This window comes from Odocoileus virginianus, chromosome 7, assembly GCF_023699985.2.
Source record: "Odocoileus virginianus isolate 20LAN1187 ecotype Illinois chromosome 7, Ovbor_1.2, whole genome shotgun sequence".
NCBI classification, from domain to species: Eukaryota; Metazoa; Chordata; class Mammalia; order Artiodactyla; family Cervidae; genus Odocoileus; species Odocoileus virginianus.
Window position 1 is genome coordinate 73,550,665 of NC_069680.1, and position 20,920 is coordinate 73,571,584.

Sequence of the window (20,920 nt, forward strand, 5' to 3'; positions counted from 1 at the left end):
CTGTGTAAACAATCGAGTGTGTGTTCCAATCAAACTTTATTTGTAAAAGCAAGTGCTAGGCCAGATTCAGCCCTTGGATCATAGTTTGTAGACACTTTCCTGACAAGTGCAGGTGGTTGAGGGAAATGAAAGCAGTCTCTCTTTGCTCACCAAGGATCAACAGAATCTCTTTCCTAACAGGTGGGTATTGAGCCTGAAAGCAACAATAAAGCTATTTCCCTCATCCCGCCCATCAAGGAATTCACAGAGGGTAACCTGCTCACTGATGGCACCAACTACAAGGCCAATTTATGTGTTTCTGGTCAGTCCAACAACAAACAGATGACTCATTCAGGGACAATCCAGTATTTATTGAGAATTAATGGGCGCCAGGCAGGTTTGCTCTAAAAACTGCACACTGCAGACTTTCAATAAATAAATAGAACTTCTCTCCCCTTCCAAATTCCTTTCTGCTCTCTTCACCAGGGCCCAGAAAGGGCTGCCTCCTCCTTATCTGAGTGATGGCTGGCATAAAAGAATAGGTCACAGTAGCGGGGGCAACTATGACATAATTCCTTTCTCTGGTTCTGATACTGTGCAAAAGTGATCACCTCTTGCTAAGCAATTTCCCACCTAAATTGGTTTCAAGTCATTAAAAGCTGCAGCACTCCCAAGGAAAAAAAAATAATAGCAGCTCTCTGAGGTTACTCACAATATCAAGCTCCTTGACTTTAGCAGCAATTAGACATTGTTCCACTACCAAGCACTCTCTAGAAATGGACCCAGGTCACCAATGAGTAACTTGAAATTAGAAGTGGGAGCATCCTCCTTTTGCGAAGGCAGTTTCCTCTGTTATTCCTTGGGGGCATCCAGTCCTCACCTTTGTCAGGCTGCCTACACTGCACCCAACCGAGTTCTGTCTGGGATTTGGAGAAGTCCTACCTCCCTGAATACCAAGACCATGCTCATATTTCCCAGGATGCTGGATTTTTCCTTATAGTTTCTAGATTCAAGATATGACTCTCACTCAGGGCATAACCCTACCTAGTCTAGTCTGCTAAGGACCAGGGATTCACAAGGCATTTGAAGCCATAGTCTGGGGGTCAAGGGCAGTTCCATAGGGCAGGAGACAGAAAGAGTTTCAGACAAGCATGTAGGCACAGTAGCCACCCAAACAGGCACTTGTAGAAGGAGGGTTTGAGAATGAATCTGAGCACTCCTTGCAGTAAGAAAATGCAGTGCACTCTACTTTCTGACAGTACTATAAACTCACTTATATGACACCAGTTACAAAATCCTTAACATTTGCCTAGTGCTGACAGATATTTTTTTTTCCTTGAAGATCCAAATGCAAAAGGGAGATTTGTGACCCCCGAGGCTGGCTTGGGGTTTATAAAAGAAAGGTATCATAAAAGCAACACATCCCCTGTATTGGAAAAATACTAGATTCTGTACCATGAAGCTTTAGCCATCTATAGAGAATCTCTTATTTGCATCTTCCACCACTTATGTTTTAACATTTTTTTAAATTCATGAGTAAGACCCTAAATATCACCACAGGTTGATATAAATAGGATGATGGGAAGATGCTTCTCTAAGGACCCATTTCCAGATTTATTGTGCTCCAGAGGGCTTTATTGGTGGTGTCTGTCTTCTTGATGTACTCCAGGAGTGAGAGTAGGCATGTACCTGGGTGCCTGCAAGGAGAGAAGGAGGCTGGTATGGTCTGGGAGCCAAACTCTGCCTGGCTAGCCTGGAATTATTTATCTAAAAAATATAGGTAGGTGCAAAGAATAAGATTAATCGCAAACCTTGGTTCATAACGAGAAATAAAAGATAAAAACAAAAAACCTGTGACTGTAAAGCTAACACTGACCCTGACTTCCATCCAATAATACACTTCTCTTCTTCGTCTTGCTCTGCCTCTCCCATCTGTAGTAACCACTACCCTGAGTCTTATATTTTACCCTTACTTTGTATGTATGTATGCCTGTGTTTTATACATTATTCCAAAGAATGCTCAAACTACCGCACAATTGCACTCATCTCACACGCTAATAAAGTAATGCTCAAAATTCTCCAAGCCAGGCTTCAGCAATACAGAACCATGAACTTCCAGATGTTCAAGCTGGCTTTAGAAAAGGCAGAGGAACAAGAGATCAAATTGCCAACATCTGCTGGATCATTGAAACAGCAAGAGACTTCCAGAAAAATATCTATTTCTGCTTTATTGACTATGCCAAAGCCTTTGACTGTGTGGATCACAATAAACTGGAAAATTCTGAAAGAGATGGTCATACCAGACCACCTGACCTGCCTTTTGAGAAACCTGTATGCAGGTCAGGAAGCAACAGTTAGAACTGGACATGGAAAAATAGACTGGTTCCAAATAAGAAAAGGAGTACATCAAGGCTGTATATTGTCACCCTGTTTATTTAACCTAAATGCAGAGTACATCAAGAGAAATGCTGGGCTGGAGGAAGCACAAGCTGGAATCCAGATTGCCAGGAGAAATATCAATAACCTCAGATATGCAGATGATACCATCCTATGGCAGGATGTGAAGAACTAAAGAGCCTCTTGATGAACATGAAAGAGGAGAGTGAAAAAGTTGGCTTAAAGCTCAACATTCAGAAAACTTAGATCATGGCATCCAGTCCCATCACTTCATGGCAAATAGATGGGGAAAGAGTGGAAACAGTGGCTGACTTTATTTTAGGGGGCTGCAAAAGCACTGCAGATGGTGATTGCAGCCATGAAATTAAAAGACGCTTACTCCTTGGAAGGAAAGTTATGAGCAACTTAGACATCATATTAAAAAGCAGAGACATTACTTTGCCAACAAAGGTCCATCTAGTTAAGGCTATGGTTTTTCCAGTGGTCATGTATGGATGTGAGAGTTGGACTATAAAGAAGGCTGAGTGCCGAAGAATTGATGCTTTTAAACTGTGGTGTTGGAGAAGACTCTTGAGAGTCCCTTGCACTGCAAGGAGATCCAACCAGTCCATTCTAAAGGAGATCAGTCCTGGGTGTTCATTGGAAGGACTGATGTTGAAGCTGAAACTCCAATACTTTGGCCACCTGATGCAAAGAGCTGACTCATTTGAAAAGACCCTGATGCTGGGAAAGATTGAAGGCAGGAGGAGAAGGGGTCGACAGAGGATGAGATGGTTGGATGGTATCACCGACTCAATGGACAAGGGTTTGGGTAGACTCCAGGAGTTGGTGATAGACAGGGAGGCCTGGTGTGCTGTGGTTCATGGGGTTGCAAAGAGTTGGACACGACTAAGTGACTGAACTGAACTGAAGAGGTTGCTATGTTGACTGTTATTTTCTATCAGTTAACCCGTGCGAAATTGCCTTTAATAGTCTTTTAGGCTTCTCTCATAGCTCAGCTGGTAAATGCTGAGCTCTCATAGCTCAGCTCCTGCAATGCGAGAGACCTAGGTTTGATCCCTGAGTTGGGAAGATCCCCTGGAGAAAGGAATGGCTACCTGCTCTAGTATTCTGGCCCAGATAATTCCATGGACAGGGAAACCTGTAGTCCATGGGGTCGCAGAGCGTCAGACACAGCTGAGCGGCTGTCACTTTCACTCTTCTTTACTCAATATTTATTCAGCTAGGATGTTGAAGCTGAAACTCCAGTGCTTTGGCCACCTCATGCGAAGAGTTGACTCACTGGAAAAGATCCTGATGCTGAGAGGGATTGGAGCAGGAGGAGAAGGGGACGACAGAGGATGAGATGGCTGGATAGCATCACTGACTCAATGGACATGGGTTTGAGTAAACTCCGGGAGTTGGTGATGGACAGGGAAGCCTGGCATGCTGCGATTCATGGGGTCACAAAGAGTCGGACACGACTGAGCGACTGAACTGAAATGAACCGAAGACTCACCCACACTATTACATGAAGCTGTGGTTTAGTCATTCCACTGCAGGTCTTACTTATTTTTATTTTTTTACATTTATTTTTATTAGTTGGAGGCTAATTACTTTATAATATTGTAGTGGTTTTTGCCATACATTGACATGAATCAGCCATGGATTTACATGTATTACCCATCCCAATCCCCACTCCCACCTCCCTCTCCACCCAATCCCTCTGGGTCTTCCCAGTGCACCAGCCCTGAGCACTTGTCTCATGCATCCAACCTGGGCTGGTGATCTGTTTCACCCTAGATAATATACATGTTTCGATGCTGTTCTCTCAAAACATCCCACCCTCGCCTTCTCCCACACAGTCCAAAAGTCTGTTCTGTACAGACATTTCTCCAAAGAAGACATACAGATGGCTAACAAACACATGAAAAGATGCTCAACATCACTCATTATCAGAGAAATGCAAATCAAAACCACAATGAGGTACCATTATACGCCAGTCAGGATGGCTGCTATCCAAAAGTCTACAAGCAATAAATGCTGGACAGGGTGTGGAGAAAAGGGAACCCTCTTACACTGTTGGTGGGAATGCAAACTAGTACAGCCGCTATGGAGAACAGTGTGGCGATTTCTTAAAAAACTGGAAATAGAACTGCCATATGACCCAGCAATCCCACTTCTGGGCATACACACCGAGAAAGCCAGATCTGAAAGAGACACGTGCACCCCAATGTTCATCACAGCACTGTTTATAATAGCCAGGACATGGAAGGAACCTAGATATCCATCAGCAGACAAATGGATAAGGAAGCTGTGATACATATACATCATGGAATATTACTCATCCATTAAAAAGAATCATTTGAATGGGTTCTAATGAGATGGATGAAACTGGAGCCCATTGTACAGAGTGAAGTAAGCCAGAAAGATAAAGACCAATACAGTATACTAACGCATATATATGGAATTTAGAAAGATGGTAATGATAACCCTATATGCAAAACAGAAAAAGAGACACACATGTCTCACTTATTTTTAAACTTGTTAATGCTCATTTGGGCTGCTTCCAGAATCCTGGCTCTATAAGTAATGCAACCATGGCCTTTGTTGTGTCTGAGGTGCTACAGAAGTTTGTTTGGGATGGATACATAGGAGTGGAATTGCTGGGTCAGTGGGTGTGAAAAACTCCACTTTCTAAGAGAATGACAATTTGTTTACAAAGTGGCAGTACTGAGTACACTCCCACCAGCAATTAACCACCTGTTACTCAATCCTCTCCACCACCTCTCCTTTGGGGCAAGTCTAATTGATATAAAGTGATATATCTTTATGGTCTTGATTTTCATTTTCTGGAAACACTAATGACTTTGAACATCTCTTCACATGATTACTGACCATATGTGGTAGCTCTTCTGTGAAAGTCCTATACAAGTCTTTTGGTCATTTTTCTATTAAATTGTTTGAACTTTCCTTATTCATTTGTAAAAGTTTTTCGTGTAATATCCATATAGGATATTAATCCTATATTGGTTGCATGCATTGTTAATATTCACTCCCAGTGTGTGACCTGCCTTTTTATTTTCTTTATAAAGTATCTTGTAACGAACAGAAGTTTGATAAAGTCAAAAGCTGTATCGTTTCTTTCAGAAGTTCTTTTTGTAGACTTGTTGCAATGAATCTTCATAAGCATCCAGTTTGGATGGGAGTATTGGCTCTCCATGAGAGACAAAGAAAGCAGAGAAGGGAAACTCAAAGGCCATTTGGCTCAAGTCTTACATTCATAAAAGGCCTTAAATCAACTTTGTATTCATTATCCGCAAATGAGGTCACCTACAGCCACAAAGATCCACTGTCAGGGATGAAAGAAGACCCAGCAGCTCGAGGTGAGAGCACCATATTTCTTTGTGCACGAGGACATAAGAAGTTTTAATAAACCTTGTGAGCACAGGACTAGCACATCTACACTGCATTCTATTATTTTTGTTATGATATCACTTGGTTAAATATAAACATTCCAAATCTACCACAACGTGTCCTTTTAAATGTTTCAAGTGTCTAAAGAGACCCCCCAAATGGGAAATTGGCCAAGATTCTCTTAACATCTAGGGGTTTGACAAGACTGGGGCGCTCAATGTAAACATCATTGGTGAGCTGTGGAACTGGGATTCATACCCAAATGTGCCAGGCTCCAGAGCTCAGACACTCTCTGCTGCTTAACTTTGCTAAACAACAGGGAGAAGCCACCCCAAGCTGACTGCCCTGTGGGCATGCAGACCACAGGGACTCCTACACCACACAGAGCCCTGCCTCATGACACCATGCCAGGAGCTAGTCCCTACTGCTTCTGAAGCAAGACTCAGGCTCTGCCTCTCTCCCTGGACCCATTCGTGAGAGGGGTTGGCAAACTACCGAGGGCTTTTCTCATCATGAAGAGCAAGGTGGTAGACTCTAGTGGCCTTGAAACTTTCTGCAGACTCCCCCTTATACCCACTGCCCTCTGCAGTAAGGCCAGGGCGTGTGTGTGCAGGCTCAGCCATGTCAGCCTCTTTGTGACTCCATGGGCTGTAGCCCATCAGGTTCCTCTGTCAATGGGATTTCCCAGGCAAGAATACTAGAGGGGGTTGCCATTTCCTCATCCAGGGGATCTTCCAGACCCAGGAATCAGACCTGTGCTTTTTGCATCTCCTGCATTTGCAGGCGGATTCTTTACAACTGCACCACCTGGGAAATCCACAGTAAATCCAAGAGATTGCCAAATGACCGAGAATGTAGAACACAGGTATGTGCACGTGTGTGTGAATATGTGTGAGCATTAGTGTGTGTATGTGTAGTGGGAGCATGTGCATGAGTGACTGTGTGTGAGAGCCGGTAGGAATGCTCTGCAGAGGTAGCATTGATGGGTAGGGAAATGTAAGACACGCTGAGGTGGACTGGATGAGCGCATGCATGCATGTGTGTGTATGTGTGTGAATGCATGTGAATGTGTGAAGATTCTGCAGAAATGGTGGGGCACGGTGAATAGAGAACAGAAGGGAAGAGATGCTGAGCAAGACGGGCTGGACAGAGAGGTCTACCCAGAGAAACAGTAGTGTTGGCCACTGTGCACATCTTTCTTGCATTGTTCACTAATGACCAAGAGTAAGCAGCCTCTGTACATGAGGGTCACTGAGAAGAAGGTGCTCCCACCTGAAACATCCTTACGACACCTGCCTTCATCGCACCATGACCTTCACGTGTTCTGCAGCACGTGGCGGATAAACACCAAACCCCTCAGTCTGGAACCCCAGGCACGAGAACCTAATGAGGAGTGTGACCCACGTCTGATTCTCATCTGCATAATGGGATAATCATGATTAATTTGGGTCACTGTGGAAACTCACTGAAACAAATTAGCAAAGTCTAACCCGTTTCTGAAGAATGGACTTATCTTTTCCTGCCCATCCTCCCTTTGGCTTGGGCTCTTCCCATGCGGTGCTCCCTCGGTTCCACCCCTGCCCCCATTCAGTCTCCACGCTGGGCTTGCTGTCCTTACCACCATCTCCCAAGCACACCTCTGCTCCACAGCATGGTCCCACATGGTGCCCACCCTTCCCTGAACCCTGACCCCACTTCCTCTCCCTCTCCCCTGGTCCTCTGTGTCTGCTTTTATTGAGTGTTCTTACTTGGGGTAGGCAGACCCCTCTGTACCACCATCCGATGAACCCAGGAAGAGGAAGATCCAGGTCTTGGGCTTAACCTCCCTGCCCTTCCCTGATCCACTGGAAACTTAGAAGGGCCTTAAGTTTCCCTTCTGCCAGCTCCTTTGCATCTCCTGCCAAAATTGGGCATCTACCTGAAGAATGTGTGCCTCTTTACCCACATGTCGATGAGAAATGCCTATCGGCGCTGCTGAAGATGGGTCACCCTGCAGGTGACAGGGATACTCAAAGAGATGCCTCTGGGAGGGTGTCTCCTACCCCAAGGATGACCGTCCTTATGGCTCCTGTCCCAGCACACACATGCCTGGGTGGCCAGCTCCCACCTACCTTCCTGATGCCTTCCGAAGGACTGGACACACAGTTGTCAGCCCCTCCATTCTTGCTGATGGTCCGCCAGAGCTCAGCAAATGTGCTGTCTTGCTCCAGAGGGTTGGTGCCTTTGGCTCGGAAGTACTCGTACACAGCAGAATCCCGGACAGTGCCGTAAGACATCTCCACTTGCTTGGACAGGTCCTGGAACGTCCTGAAATAAAATATGGATGTGAAACATGGGTACATGGGGCACCCTGTGGGGACACACAGAAAGCCCGCCTGAGGTTGGAGCCAGGTGTGGCCCACTGTCCACACCCTTCACTCCCAAACCCCAGCGGCATGAGTCCCAAGGCCTGGAATATGGCTTGCCCGAATCTCATTCTATCCAAGTTACTTTTCTTCACTGTAGATTAATTCAGTAAGGCCATTAAATGCCTAAAACCAGGTGCTGTGCTGAGCCACTGAGCCTGAGAGACAAAAGGATGAATAAGACATGAATCCTGCCCTCAAGGAGCTTAGAGTTTAACTGTAGAAACACATAGACAGACCATCAAAACAGAAGAGTCACGGCAACACTGGAGGCTGTACACTGAAGGTCTCCAACTCAAATGCCTACAAAAGCACAGGAAAGAGAAACGCCGTGGCAAGACCAACGACAGTGACTGGTCTCTGACACCCAGAGCTGGTGTATTGTGGACACACACTCAGAGACTGTGACCATGAAGAGGCATGTCTCCTCCAAAGTTTGCAGCTGTTCTGGAATTCCACCCAACTGTTGCCTTCCAAGCATCTGCCCTTATTGCCAAATTCAGACTTAAATTGCAGAAAGTAGGGAAAACCAATAGACCATTCAAAGAAGGTGATAGTGAAGCCGCTTAGTCATGTACAACTCTGTGACCCCATGGACTGTAACCTATCAGGCTCCTCCGACCGTGGGATTTTCCAGGCAAGAATGCTGGAGTGGATTGCCATTTCCTTCTCCAGGGGATCTTCCTGACTCGGGGATCGAACCCAGGTCTCCCGCATTGCAGGCAGATTCTTTACCTGCTGAGCCATTAGGGGTCTTCAGTAGACAGAGCCAAAGCAGCTCCGTATTTGCATGCTCAGCACTAGACCCAGGGCTGCAGCCAGCCTGCACAGACTGCACATGGAGAAGCCAGCAATGTAGCTAGCTTTCTCCTGTTCTGGAGATACCCTCCATGGAATTCCTTCAGGCCAAGCTACATGGCCCAGAAACAGAGTTCTGTATTCGTTTCAATACATTACAGATGAAAGAAAACATAAAATAACAAATTCGATGAAGAAATCTTTCTAATTATTGTTCATTATTTATATCTAATTGAAGCAAGATGTTCCTTTGCTTAAAGGCCCCAAGGGTTGTAACTCTGTTGTAATTTGCCTGTAATGAAAGGAAGGGGGATCTTTTTTTTTTCCGCATTTTTTATTTTTCTCATGGTAATACAAACAAACACAAGGCTTTGATGAATGGGAAACATCGGGATGAATTACACAGTTGATTCTAAATACTGGAACTGCTCTAAATTACTGCAGTTTCCATGAGCCTAGAATGGATGTGTAACTGCCAAGGAGCTCAGCACTACTGTTTCACCCCCACATTTGAAATGGAGATTTCCTCTCTCCTCTTGGTATCTATTCATGACGGTGCCCCTGGTCAGAGGCTCAGGGAGCAGTTCTGGAATACAAGCAGGCAGCCTAAATGCTAATGGCTTCATGTCCATTTCTGTCCCCGTAAAGGTCATTGTTGCCATCCCAAAACACCACTGCCATCTTTGCTGAACCAGCCCCATGGCCTCGATCCCTCACCACTCATAGCCATGGGTCTGTATACAGGGATCTATTCCCCATCTTTTCCCATCTTTAATGAACGTTTCCTCTTTCAAGGAAAATTTCCAAGCTCACTAACACATGGTAGGTACTACCATCATATTTCAGACTGAATAAACCTAACCTATCTAAGGCTCTTTGGAGGAGAAGGCAATGGCACCCCACTCCAGTACTCTTGCCTGGAAAATCCCATGGATGGAGGAGCCTGGTGGGCTATAGTCCATAGGGTTGCTAAGAGTCGGACACGACTGAGCGACTTCACTTTCACTTTTCACTTTTATGCATTGGAGGAGGAAATAGTAACCCACTCCAGTGTTCTTGCCTGGAGAGTCCCAGGGACGGAGGAGCCTGGTGGGCAGCCGTCTATGGGGTCGCACAGAGTCGGACACGACTGAAGCGACTTAGCAGCAGCAGCAGCAAGGCTCTTTGGAGGCTTGCAAGAGGGCCCAAATAATCATGGACCCAAACTGCCATCACCCAGGGGCACTCACCCTCTTGTCCAAGAGCACAGCTTTGGAAGGGACATGGAAGGAAAGAATAAAGAAGAGCCAGCCAGCCAGGGTCCAAGTCAACAGTCAGCAGAAGACAGATGTTCACATCCAATAGGACTCCCATCCAAACTAGCAAGGGAGGCTTAACCCGGAGAAGGCTCCAGGAGCAACACACTTAATCTAGCATGTTTCCCAAATCAGTCTCCTCAGCCACAACTGCTAGAAAGTATCCAAGCACCCCCACCACAGAGAGATGAAGGAGATCTTCTTTTCACAGGTGGTGTCTCTCTAAACCCAAATCATGAATGATGCAACTGGCTGAAGTCATTCAACCACATGCCCCATCCACAGTTAACTAGTTAGTACAGAGGCAAGGCAAGTATGGTGGGCATCCTCAAGGGGTTCATAGTGATGGGTGATGAGGGGTTAGAAAAGTAAACCAATAGTAACTAAACAATGTGAGAAGTACTAGGAGAAAGCTGCTGCATGAAGGGTCTTGGAAGCAAAGAGGGGCAGCACCTAGCCCATTGGCCAGAGCTAAAGAAAGGATCTTGTAGAAGAGTTAAGTCTGCCTGGGTATGCACTGACTAACTAAGTGTCCCGTGGAGGCATGCACATTTAAGCAGCTGAGCCCCAGCTCTGTGCCTGGCTGTCTGTCTCCTAACTTCACCTTTTTATTCATGATGAGGGTTATAATCTTCTCTTGGCAGAGCTTAGCCTCTCTTCCAGGCTTTCCATTGAGCCAATATCTTTTACTTAGTTGTACCCTACTGAAGATCCCCTGGAGAAGGAAATGGCAACCCACTCCAGCATTCTTGCCTGCGAAATCCCACTGGCAGAGGAGCTGGGCAGGCTACACAGTCCATGGGGTTGCAAAGAATCAAGACAACTTTGCAACTAAACAACAACAACAAAACCTTATTGAAACTGGGGGGTGGGACCAATAGAGCTGTTTCTCTGTCCTGGACTGCTAGTTTGGGGGTCTTCTCTAGCTGCAAGCATAGCTGACTCCTATGAGCACATCAGACTGTCTTACAAAAGCACTCTGTCAGCATCCCTTGCCTCTGAGAGCAGTTTCCTCCAATTGAACAGGCACCTTCTGAAAGTCCCACATTGTCTCCTTCAGCTGTGGCCAAGGACAGTCTACCCAGCCCGCACCACCTCCCTCCCGCCCCTTACCTTTCTCATAAATCAATCTTACTATTTCCGAGATACATTTTCATTAACAAAGAGATAAATGCGTTTGTAGCATGAGAAAAATCAATAATACAGAATGTATAAATACAACTTTGCATGTTACAGAAATATTTACATTGGCAATGGAGATAAATATACTTGCAACAAGAGGAGAATCAATATACAGTATACGTAGAACAGATTCCAACAACTATGAGGTTGCCATCATCACAGGCCTGATAAATCTCCTCCTTAAGGAGAAAAGGAAGGGGACTTCCCTGGCAGTCCAGAATGCAGTGAGCACAGGTTCCATCCCTGGTAGGGAAATAAGATCCTGTATGCCACAATTCAATCAGAAAGAAAGAAAGAAAGAAAGAAAGAAAGAAAGAAAGAAAGAAATGGAAGTAATGGACTGACCCTAAAGTCACAGGAGGGTGGGGAGGCTCATTCTTGTAAACTGAAGCTGTCGTAACTACAGCCCACAGATGCCTCTACCATCATTTCAGCAGCCCTGCTTTTTCTCTCTTGTTTCTGGCTCTACAAAAGAGGCTGCTGCACAAATGAGTTAGAAGCGCATGGTCAGGCTTCCACAGACAGCCTCCAGGACCTTGGTTAGTAGTGCTGCCCATTTCCCTGCCCTTCCTGAGTTTCTTCTCCAGGGCACTCCTGGGCTTTGGGTGTCTCTGATCCTTCTCCTATGCAGAGGCTCCCACTGAGGCTCTGCCACATTTCTCATTCTCTCCACCCCAAACCTGGGTACTTCAAGGTGAACAGAACTTCAGGTGAAGGCGAAGACACTCCAAGATGCTTCTCAACCTTGGGCTCTGAAAGGCATCTCAAGGTCTTTAATCTTTCATTCATACAATGGAAAAAAAATAATAACCTATTTCCTGAGCATATACTTCTATCAAGCACTGTTGTAGGTCTAAAGCTATGAGCAGCACAAAGTTCCCACTCTCATGGAGTCGGCATGAAGGAGGCAGGGAGACAGAGAAGCACGCATACGAACCACAAACACAAACCCCAACCATTACAAAATGCTGGACTCAGCAAGCTTTCCAGGAAGGGACCGAGTGCATGCACTCAGGCAATAAGGGCCACACACCACTCTGCTGCATGTCCCTTGGTTTTGTGTTTTTTGGAACACTATAAAAAAAAGCTTCAAAAAAAGAAAAACAATCTTAGCCTGCAGGCTGCTGGAAAATAGGCTGCCAGCCGGATGTGGCCCAAGGGGGCATCATCAGCTGACCCCCATTGTCATGTTTCCAGTGATGAACAGTGCTACGAAGAGTCATAAAGCAGAGTAAGGATTACAGAAAATGATGGAGGAAGTGATTTTATGCAGTAGGCAGGGGGCTGTTTTAGCCATCGGAGCTGACATCGAGGGCGTGTGTTCCTTCGTTATCTTTTCTTGGGTTGGTCTGGGAGGAGGTGTGAGGAGAGACTGCTGAGGGCAGGGCTAAGACCTGGAGAAGCAGTGCTTCTGAGAAGCAGAGACCGGCAGGCTCAGAGCTCATCAGCATCTCTTCCCTGGAGACCCAGGACCCTTTGGGACCCTCTGAGAGGCTGGAGCAGGCAATGCTGGGTATTGCATGAGGCTCCTTGGTATCGAAAGGCTATGGTCTGAGTGACTGCAGATCAGTGCCCCGGCTCAGGAAACTGTCAGGTTAACACCAATGAGGACACTCAGTGACCCACCAGGACAAGAGCCGTGTGGCAGGAAAAGGCATTCCTGCAGGACACAGGAGGCCAGGAGAGGGTCTAGGAAGGGGAGGGGGAGGGGTGTGCTGGGTACTCAGCTGATGAGTGCTCACTCCCTCCTGCAATCTTCCTCCACATTCTCTTCTCTTTAATCCCAGTTCTTTGATTACAATTGAAATTTAAAGATGCCTAAAACATACTAAGAAAAAAAAAAAAACACTTGATGCTTTTGTATACAGTATATTTCCATTCTTGTCAAAAGTAACCATTAATAAATGGAAGTAAATATCAAGACTAAAATAGGAGGAATAGGCACTGAACTGTAGGGAGATATCCACTTTTTACAAATGTGTTTCTGTAAAGTTTGCATTTTTTATGATGCAAAAACATAATAAACATGTGTGATCTGAATGATTTAACAGATCCTCCTGCTGCCAAGTGTCAGCTCTGAGACTTGGAAATCTAGCTGCGTGCTATCCTGTGTCCTCCATGTCCACTCGCTCTGCCAACTGCCCCCGCAGCCAAGATCCACTTGGAAGAGAGGGGCCTCTCTCCTGCCCTTGAACGCAGGCCCTGCAGTCTTTAGGGAGCAGGCTCCAAGGGGCTCTGGGAGTTGAATCTTCCATCCCCAGAGTAAGACCAACATGTCAGGATTGACCCCACGGAGTCTGAGCCATCCTGGGCATACAGGGCCCATCAGAATCAAAGTGGGCTGGGGTTTCCCTTATTTGCACACCGTCTGTTTGGATTCTCCCAAGCCCAGGTTCCCGTGGCTGCCAAAGCAGACCGGGGTGGCCAGACAAGAGCTTTTGAAAGAAGGGTATATGCCTCATATGTGCTTCCCACATCTACAAGAAACACCCCAAATCCTCACATATCCTGAAAGGTCACACATGATCTGGACTCAAGAGCTCTGCTCTCACCATACGGGCTGCCCTGCCTTCCTGCCTTGGGGGTTCGCAGCTGTGTGATACACTCTTCCTCCACATCTCTAATCAGCTAATTCCCTCAGTGCTCTGGGAACATCAGACATCACCTTCTTCATGAGACCTCTGCTGACAACCCTCTGTAAAACCATTATTCAGTTGCTCAGTTGTGTCTGACTCTTTGCGACCCCATGGACCGCAGCACACAAGGCTTCCCTGTCCTTCACTATCTCCTGGAGTTTGCTCAAACTCACACTCTTTGAGTCGATGATGCCATCCAACCATCTCATCCCCTGTTGCCACCTTCTCCAAATATCACCCTCTTTAAATAATATGATAAAAACAAAGAAATATACACCATGCTGTTTCATGGCAGTTCTCCCCCTAGAATGGAATTGTCCGGTTTATTGTGTTGTCAACAGTGCCTACAACCTGCATGGCCAATCATCCTAGTTTGTACAGAACAGAGAGGTTTCCTGGGATATAGGACTTTCAGTACTAAAACCAGGGAAATTCCAGCCAAATTGTAGTAGTTTTCCCTTCTCTACCTACAATAGTGCCTGGCACATGGTAGATGCTCCAATTAACATGGGCTATTATGTGCATGAATAATACATTAATGAATTAGCCTTCTTCTCACTTTCCAATCATCTGGGTTGGATATTCTGTTGGAAAGGTCTTGGGTTATCTTTTCAGAATAAGCATGGGTCATTCATCTGCGGAGAGGTGAGCATAGCAATAGCCTGGGAGGACTGAATAGAAGAACTGAAGCCCTAGGCTGGGGGGCCCAGCACAGAGCTACATAGTTAGAGCCAAGCCAGGAAGAAATCACCAAGAAGCCCAGGGATCAGCCCAGGCTGTCCATAGGCTTCCTTCTCAGGGTCTTGAAGCGTCAAGATCAAGTGTCCTTGTGGATCCGATGGAAATCAGCATTGACTGAGAGTCTCCTCTGGGGTTTATATTCCAAGCAGCTGCTGTCTTCATCCCCAGCTCCCACATTCCTCCCGCTCAGCGGGATCCCCACCAGGCAGCAATCCCACCATGCCAAGAACATGGCTGGCTCCCAGCTCTCCACACCAGCAAATATTTGCTGCCACAAATCAATACAAAAGTAGGATGCACCATTAAGCTTTAATATATCAGTGCTAGGGCTCTTAATCCATTATGAGGCTGTCATAAATGTGACTGAAATGCAAATCAGAGCAGCAGCCCTCCAGGAGGGTGTGAAGGTGCCTTCACCACCTCCTGGCACCGCCTGCGTCCCATGTGCTCCAGAGACACAGCCTGAGTCTCCTCTCTCCCTGTTGCCTTTTGTTTTCACCCTCCTCGCCTCCCTCTTCTCCTTCTTTCCAAATGTCTGACTGAGCCCCTCTATTATGTCAGCTTCCCTGGCAGGCAGTCACTTGATATGCTAGAAGAAAGCTATAATAATGTTAACTTTCAGACACTGAACTGAGACTTCATTGGCATTGCTTCATTTCACCTTGGCCACAATTTCATAAAGTTATTATTATCCCTCCATTTTACAGATGAAGAAATCAAGGCTCAATGAGATTAAGTAACAGAAGCAGCAAGGAGAAGAGCCATCTCCCCACTCAGGACTGGCTTGATCCAAAACCCACATATTCGAATGCCATCCTATAGCAATGTTAGGAAGCCCAAAGCTAAGTGGGGAGAATTAGCAAGTAAGCAGGTGATCAAAAATATCATGCAGGATATACTGCTAGAAATAAGCTCAGAGTCATTAGAACAGGGATGACTGAGATGTTGAAGCTATCCCAGCTTGGCAGAAGAGAGATTGAGGGTAGAGATAAGGACACAGGGTTAGAAGGAAAGGCGGGGGTTAAGCTGAGACTTAAAAAGCAGAAATTAACATAGAAAGGGACTAAAAGGTGAAAAGGTGATCTTATTTTCAAACCTAGGATGTCTTGAGAGCAAGACCTTCTGGGAACTACTAGCGGTTTACTATAAGGGAGCAGAAACGATAAGTAATTAGGAAGCACTAAGGATAGGATTGAGGAAATAATTACTCATAAAATACTTATAAGCTAATATAATGGACTATGCCAAAGCCTTTGACTGTGTGGATCACAACAAACTGTGGAAAATTCTGAAAGAGATCAGAATACCAGACCACCTGACCTGCCTCTTGAGAAACCTGTATGCAGGTCAGGAAGCAACAGTTAGACCTGGACATGGAACAACAGACTGGTTCCAAATCAGGAAAGGAGTACGTCAAGGCTGTATATTGTCACACTGCTTATTTAACTTATACGCAGAGCACATCATGAGAAATGCTGGGCTGGAGAAAGCATAAGCTACCAAGATTGCTGGGAGAAATAACAATAACCTCAGATATGCAGATGACACCACCCTTATGGCAGAAAGTGAAGAAGAACTAAAAAGCCTCTTGATGAAAGTGAAAGAGGAGAGTGAAAAAGTTGGCTTAAAGCTCAACATTCAGAAAACTAAGATCATGGCATCCGGTCCCATCACTTCATGGCAAATAGACGGGGAAACAGTAGAAACAGTGGCTGACTTTATTTTTTGGGACTGCAAAATCACTTCAGATGGTGACTGCAGCCATGAAATTAAAAGACATTTACTTCTTGGAAGGAAAGTTACGACCAACCTAGACAGTATATTAAAAAGCAGAGACATTACTTTATCAACAAAGGTCCGTCTAGTGAAGGCTATGGTTTTTCCAGTGGTCATGTATGGATGTGAGAGTTGGACTATAAAGAAAGCCGAGCACCCGAGAATTGATGCTTTTGAACTGTGGCGTTGGAGAAGACTCTTGAGAGTCCCCTGGACAGCAAGGAGATTCAACCAGTCCATCCTAGAGGAGATAAGTCCTGAGTGTTCATTGGAAGGACTGATGTTGAAGGGGAAACTAATACTTTGGTCACTTGATGCGAAGAGTTGACTCATTTGAAAAGACCCTGATGCTGGGAAAGATTGAAGGCAGGAGGAGAAGGGGACAGCAGAGGATGAGATGGTTGGATGGCATAACCAACTCAATGGACATGAGTATGGGCAAACTCTGGGAGTTGGTGATGGATAGGGAGGCCTGGTGTGCCGTGGTCTATGGGGTCGTAAAGAGTCAGACAGGATTGAGCAACTGAACTGAACTGAACTGAATATAACAGAATACAAGTACAAAAATGACAGTGTTCCCTGGACTATTATAAGGTCCGAGTATGTGTGAGATGAGCAGTTGGGCATGTCTGTATATGGGCAGGGTGGAAAATACCGAAGAAAGCTGCCACACATGTTTTAGAAGGCAGGGCTGAGAGGCCGCAGTGAGGCCATGTGCTTGCATGCAAGTGTGCATGCATGTCTATGCATATGTGTTCAGGGCCTGGGAATGTGCACGCGTGAGGCTTCCCTGATGGCTTAGTGGTAAAGAATCTGTCTGCCAATGCAGGAGACGTGAGTTCAATCCCTAGGTCAGGAATATCCCCTGGAGAAGGAAATAGCAACCCACTCCAGTATTCTCGCCTGGAAAATCCCATGGACAGAGAAGCTTGGCGGGTTACTGTCCATGGAGTCTCAAAAGTCAAATGCTACCTAAAGACTAAACAACGACAACAACACATGTGCATGTATCCATGTACAGGGAAGACCCCCCCAAGACAGGAAGAAGACAGGAAAGGGGGAGACTGGAGGGCTGGGACACTCAAATTAAGAGATGTCATTTGCTATGACAAATGTTAAAAATCAGTAGTGGGATGGTGACCTCACAGGAGGAAGATCTGTATGATGAGAGAACTAACCAAAGCAGCTATTGCAGGGATCACAGCACATGAGACATCTTGCCCACTCGAGCATGCTTATGGGCCTGGGTTGTCAGCACTCCTCGGGCAAGAAAATGGAGACTCAGGCCTTTTCCACATGGGAAAACCAGAGAGGAAACACTAGCATATGTGAGCCTGCTATTGAACACAAACCCAGCTGTAATTAAATGCGAAGCTACAAGATGCTAGTCATTCTGAATGAGTCTGTAGAATAATCACTTTAACAAGGCTATGAACTCTGATGAAGAGGTTGAGGAAGGGAGTTGGGAGGACAAAGGAATTACATGGTCTGATATTGATGAGGCTTGCTTGGTTCAGGGATGAATGAGGCTCCACTTTGTGCCAAGTGCTGTGTGAGAGCTGACTCATTTCATCTTCGGAATCACCCATTGTGATGTTATTTGACCCCTTCCTAGATGAGGAAATGATGAGGTTTTTAGGGCTGATCCCATTCCAGGGCCAGGCTGAGCTTGCTGGTCTGTCTGAGGCTGAGCTTCCCCAGGCCTGTAGCTCTGAGATGCCTGAGAGGTCCTCCCAAATCAGCTCCAACTGGAGATGATGTTCCTGCTGGGCACCATTCAGTTACAGCTGGTTTTCTCCCGAACAAAAGGCTCTTTTAGCTCCATTAGCAATGCCAGGTGCCAGCCACACCACCCAGAAGACCCATGAGCCAAATGGCCTCAACCTGGCACTCTGTCTGGCTGGTGACAGACTGTCTGCTTCACTTCCCAGGCGGACACCATCGGAAGCCACCTGTGCCCGTTCAGAGGAACATCACCTACAGCTGCACCACTGGAATGCTGGCAGAACTACACCACGGTCCGGCTTCTTGTTCTCTAAGATAATCATCCATCCCGTTAACTTCTTAGGGTTTGGGCAAGATACTCAGGACAAATCTGCCAGTGTCCAACATGAGACTATGTGGTGGGAGCAAAACACCCAGCTGGGGAGCACTGGATAAAACACCAAGGAGAAATTCCGGAAAAGTACACAGTGGTTTCTACAGCCTGGTGGACCAAGAGAAGGATGCTGGCACTTAGGGAGGCATTCAAGTACATGCAACCTTTCCTGGTGCTATCTCCTCTTTTACTGGATCCTCCTAATAGTCCTGGGTGGAAGTCATCTCAGTACTCACTCTCAGGACCCTGAAAGGTGAACTAATTTCCCTAAGAATTCAAGACTCACACCAACTTACCCATGGCCACACGGCATCAGCATTAGAGCTGAGTAAGTATATTTTTCTGTTCTGGCTGCAAAGCCTGCCTCTACACCTTGCCTGATGCCTCCTGAGAAATGGGAGCAAATTAGGGAAGCAACATGGGCCAGTTTGGTGCTATTATATAACCTGGGAGTCTGGGGCCTGGGTTCTGGGCCTTGCCCAGAGAACACGGAAGCTCCCTGCTCCGAGGAGGCACCCTTACTGGTGTGACACCACAGTGCAGTGGTCCAGGGCTTTAGTACGGTTGTCAGACTGTGGTTGTATCACACTACCCTGCCAGCTCTGTGACCTTGGATAAGATGCTCAGCTTCTCTGTGCATTGGTTTTCTCATCTATACAACAGAGGTACTCACAAGACTGAGTGGATTCAGGCAAAGCCCTGAGGATAGTGCTGACCCTGGGAGAAAAGCAATGCTTGCCTCAGTTACCCAATTGTTGTTGTTGCTGTCTAATGCCTAAATCAAGTCCAACTCCTTTGCAACCCCACGGACTGCAGACCCTCTCTCCTGGGCTGTAGGTTCCTCTCCGTGGGATTTTCCAGGCAAGAATACTGGAGTGGGTTGCCATTTCCTTCTCCAGGGGATCTTCCTGACCCAGGGATCGAACCTGTATCTGCTGCATTGGTGGGTGGATTCTTTACCACTGAGCCCCAGTTACTCAATTATTCTATAAGAAATTAGGCTGTGCATGGTTATAAACTGTCATCCTCAAGACAGGTCCAGACGTGGCTGGTTGAGCTAGCATGATGTTTGTGTTGAATTTGAATGTTCTTTTTAAAAAATTTAATTGAAGGATGATTGCTTTATAGAAATTTGTGGTTTTCTGTCATACATCAACGAGAATCAGCCATAGGTACACCCATGTCTCCTGCTTCCCGTCCTCCCTCTCACAATGAGGACATGTGACTTCTGGGTCATCACATGCTCCAGTGGTCTCCTTGCTCTTAGACCCATCCAGACACTCTCTGCCTTGCTCTGAAAACAGCTATGATTGAAACCCCTGGACAAGATGACACCTTAGGTCTCCCCGACTCTGACGTTTCATGAACCTGTGGCCTGGGCTGGAACTCAAAACCTTACCTTATTTAGGGTTCTCTCTTCTGACAAAGTAGTAGCACCATGGACTGTTCTCTCTGAAACTTGGGTATTTTGTCTGAAAACTGGATTCTCATTTTGCAGTGTCTATAGGGACTCAGGACTACCATAGGGAGAATCCCACAAAGAAGAGGCGTCTAGCAATTAAATCCAGTTTGACTGGATGCCAGAAGCTTTGCCCCTGTGGGAAGCTGGCAGCCACCTTCCCAGAAGCAGGGACCATGGGAGTTGGTCTCCAAGTCACATCAAGGCTGAGGCCAGAACCTCCTCAATGGAGCAAAGCAAATTAACCACCTTCAGTGTCATTCACTCAGGTCTCTTCGGGCTTCCCTGACTCTTAGCAGCATAATATTGTCCCCACAGTGCCTTGGGATAAAAGAAAATGCACAAAAACTAGCCACAAATCCAAAGGGAACCCAATTCCTTCCTCAGTGGAACACAGAGAGTTGATGGTGAATTTTAGGAGGATGCCAGCTGTCATCTTCAAGAGAAAAAGCATTTCATGGGAACCCTCAAAGGACTGTGTTGTTCAAAGCTGGGGTGCCCTGTGCCTGCCACCCCTCCAGATTGCTATGTCTGCCAAAACCCAGGCTCCGTCTGAAATGTTTCCCTCCTGCCGTGTTCACAGGCTATCCATATTCACAGCTACCTCCTGTGTCTCCTGGGAGTCAGACCCTAGCGTTCCAGGATCAGGCTGTACCTAGATCTCTATGCCCAGATCACAAGAGTCACCCAGGAGATAGTGCACTTCCATTTGGTTGAGCGGATGAATCATGTCTAAGCACACATCTCTGCTGCCACAA

At 46.3% G+C, this 20,920-nt stretch overlaps 1 protein-coding gene across 2 annotated transcripts in view; it reads right to left on the minus strand.

Moving 5' to 3' along the window:
* GRID1 (glutamate ionotropic receptor delta type subunit 1) overlaps positions 1-20,920 on the minus strand; it is a 665,624-nt gene that overhangs the window by 40,845 nt on the left and 603,859 nt on the right. For both annotated transcript variants that reach the window (XM_020915026.2, XM_070470959.1), the window contains exon 13: positions 7,884-8,079. In XM_020915026.2, coding sequence (XP_020770685.2) covers positions 7,884-8,079 — 196 coding nt within the window. The remainder of the gene's footprint in view (positions 1-7,883; positions 8,080-20,920) is intronic.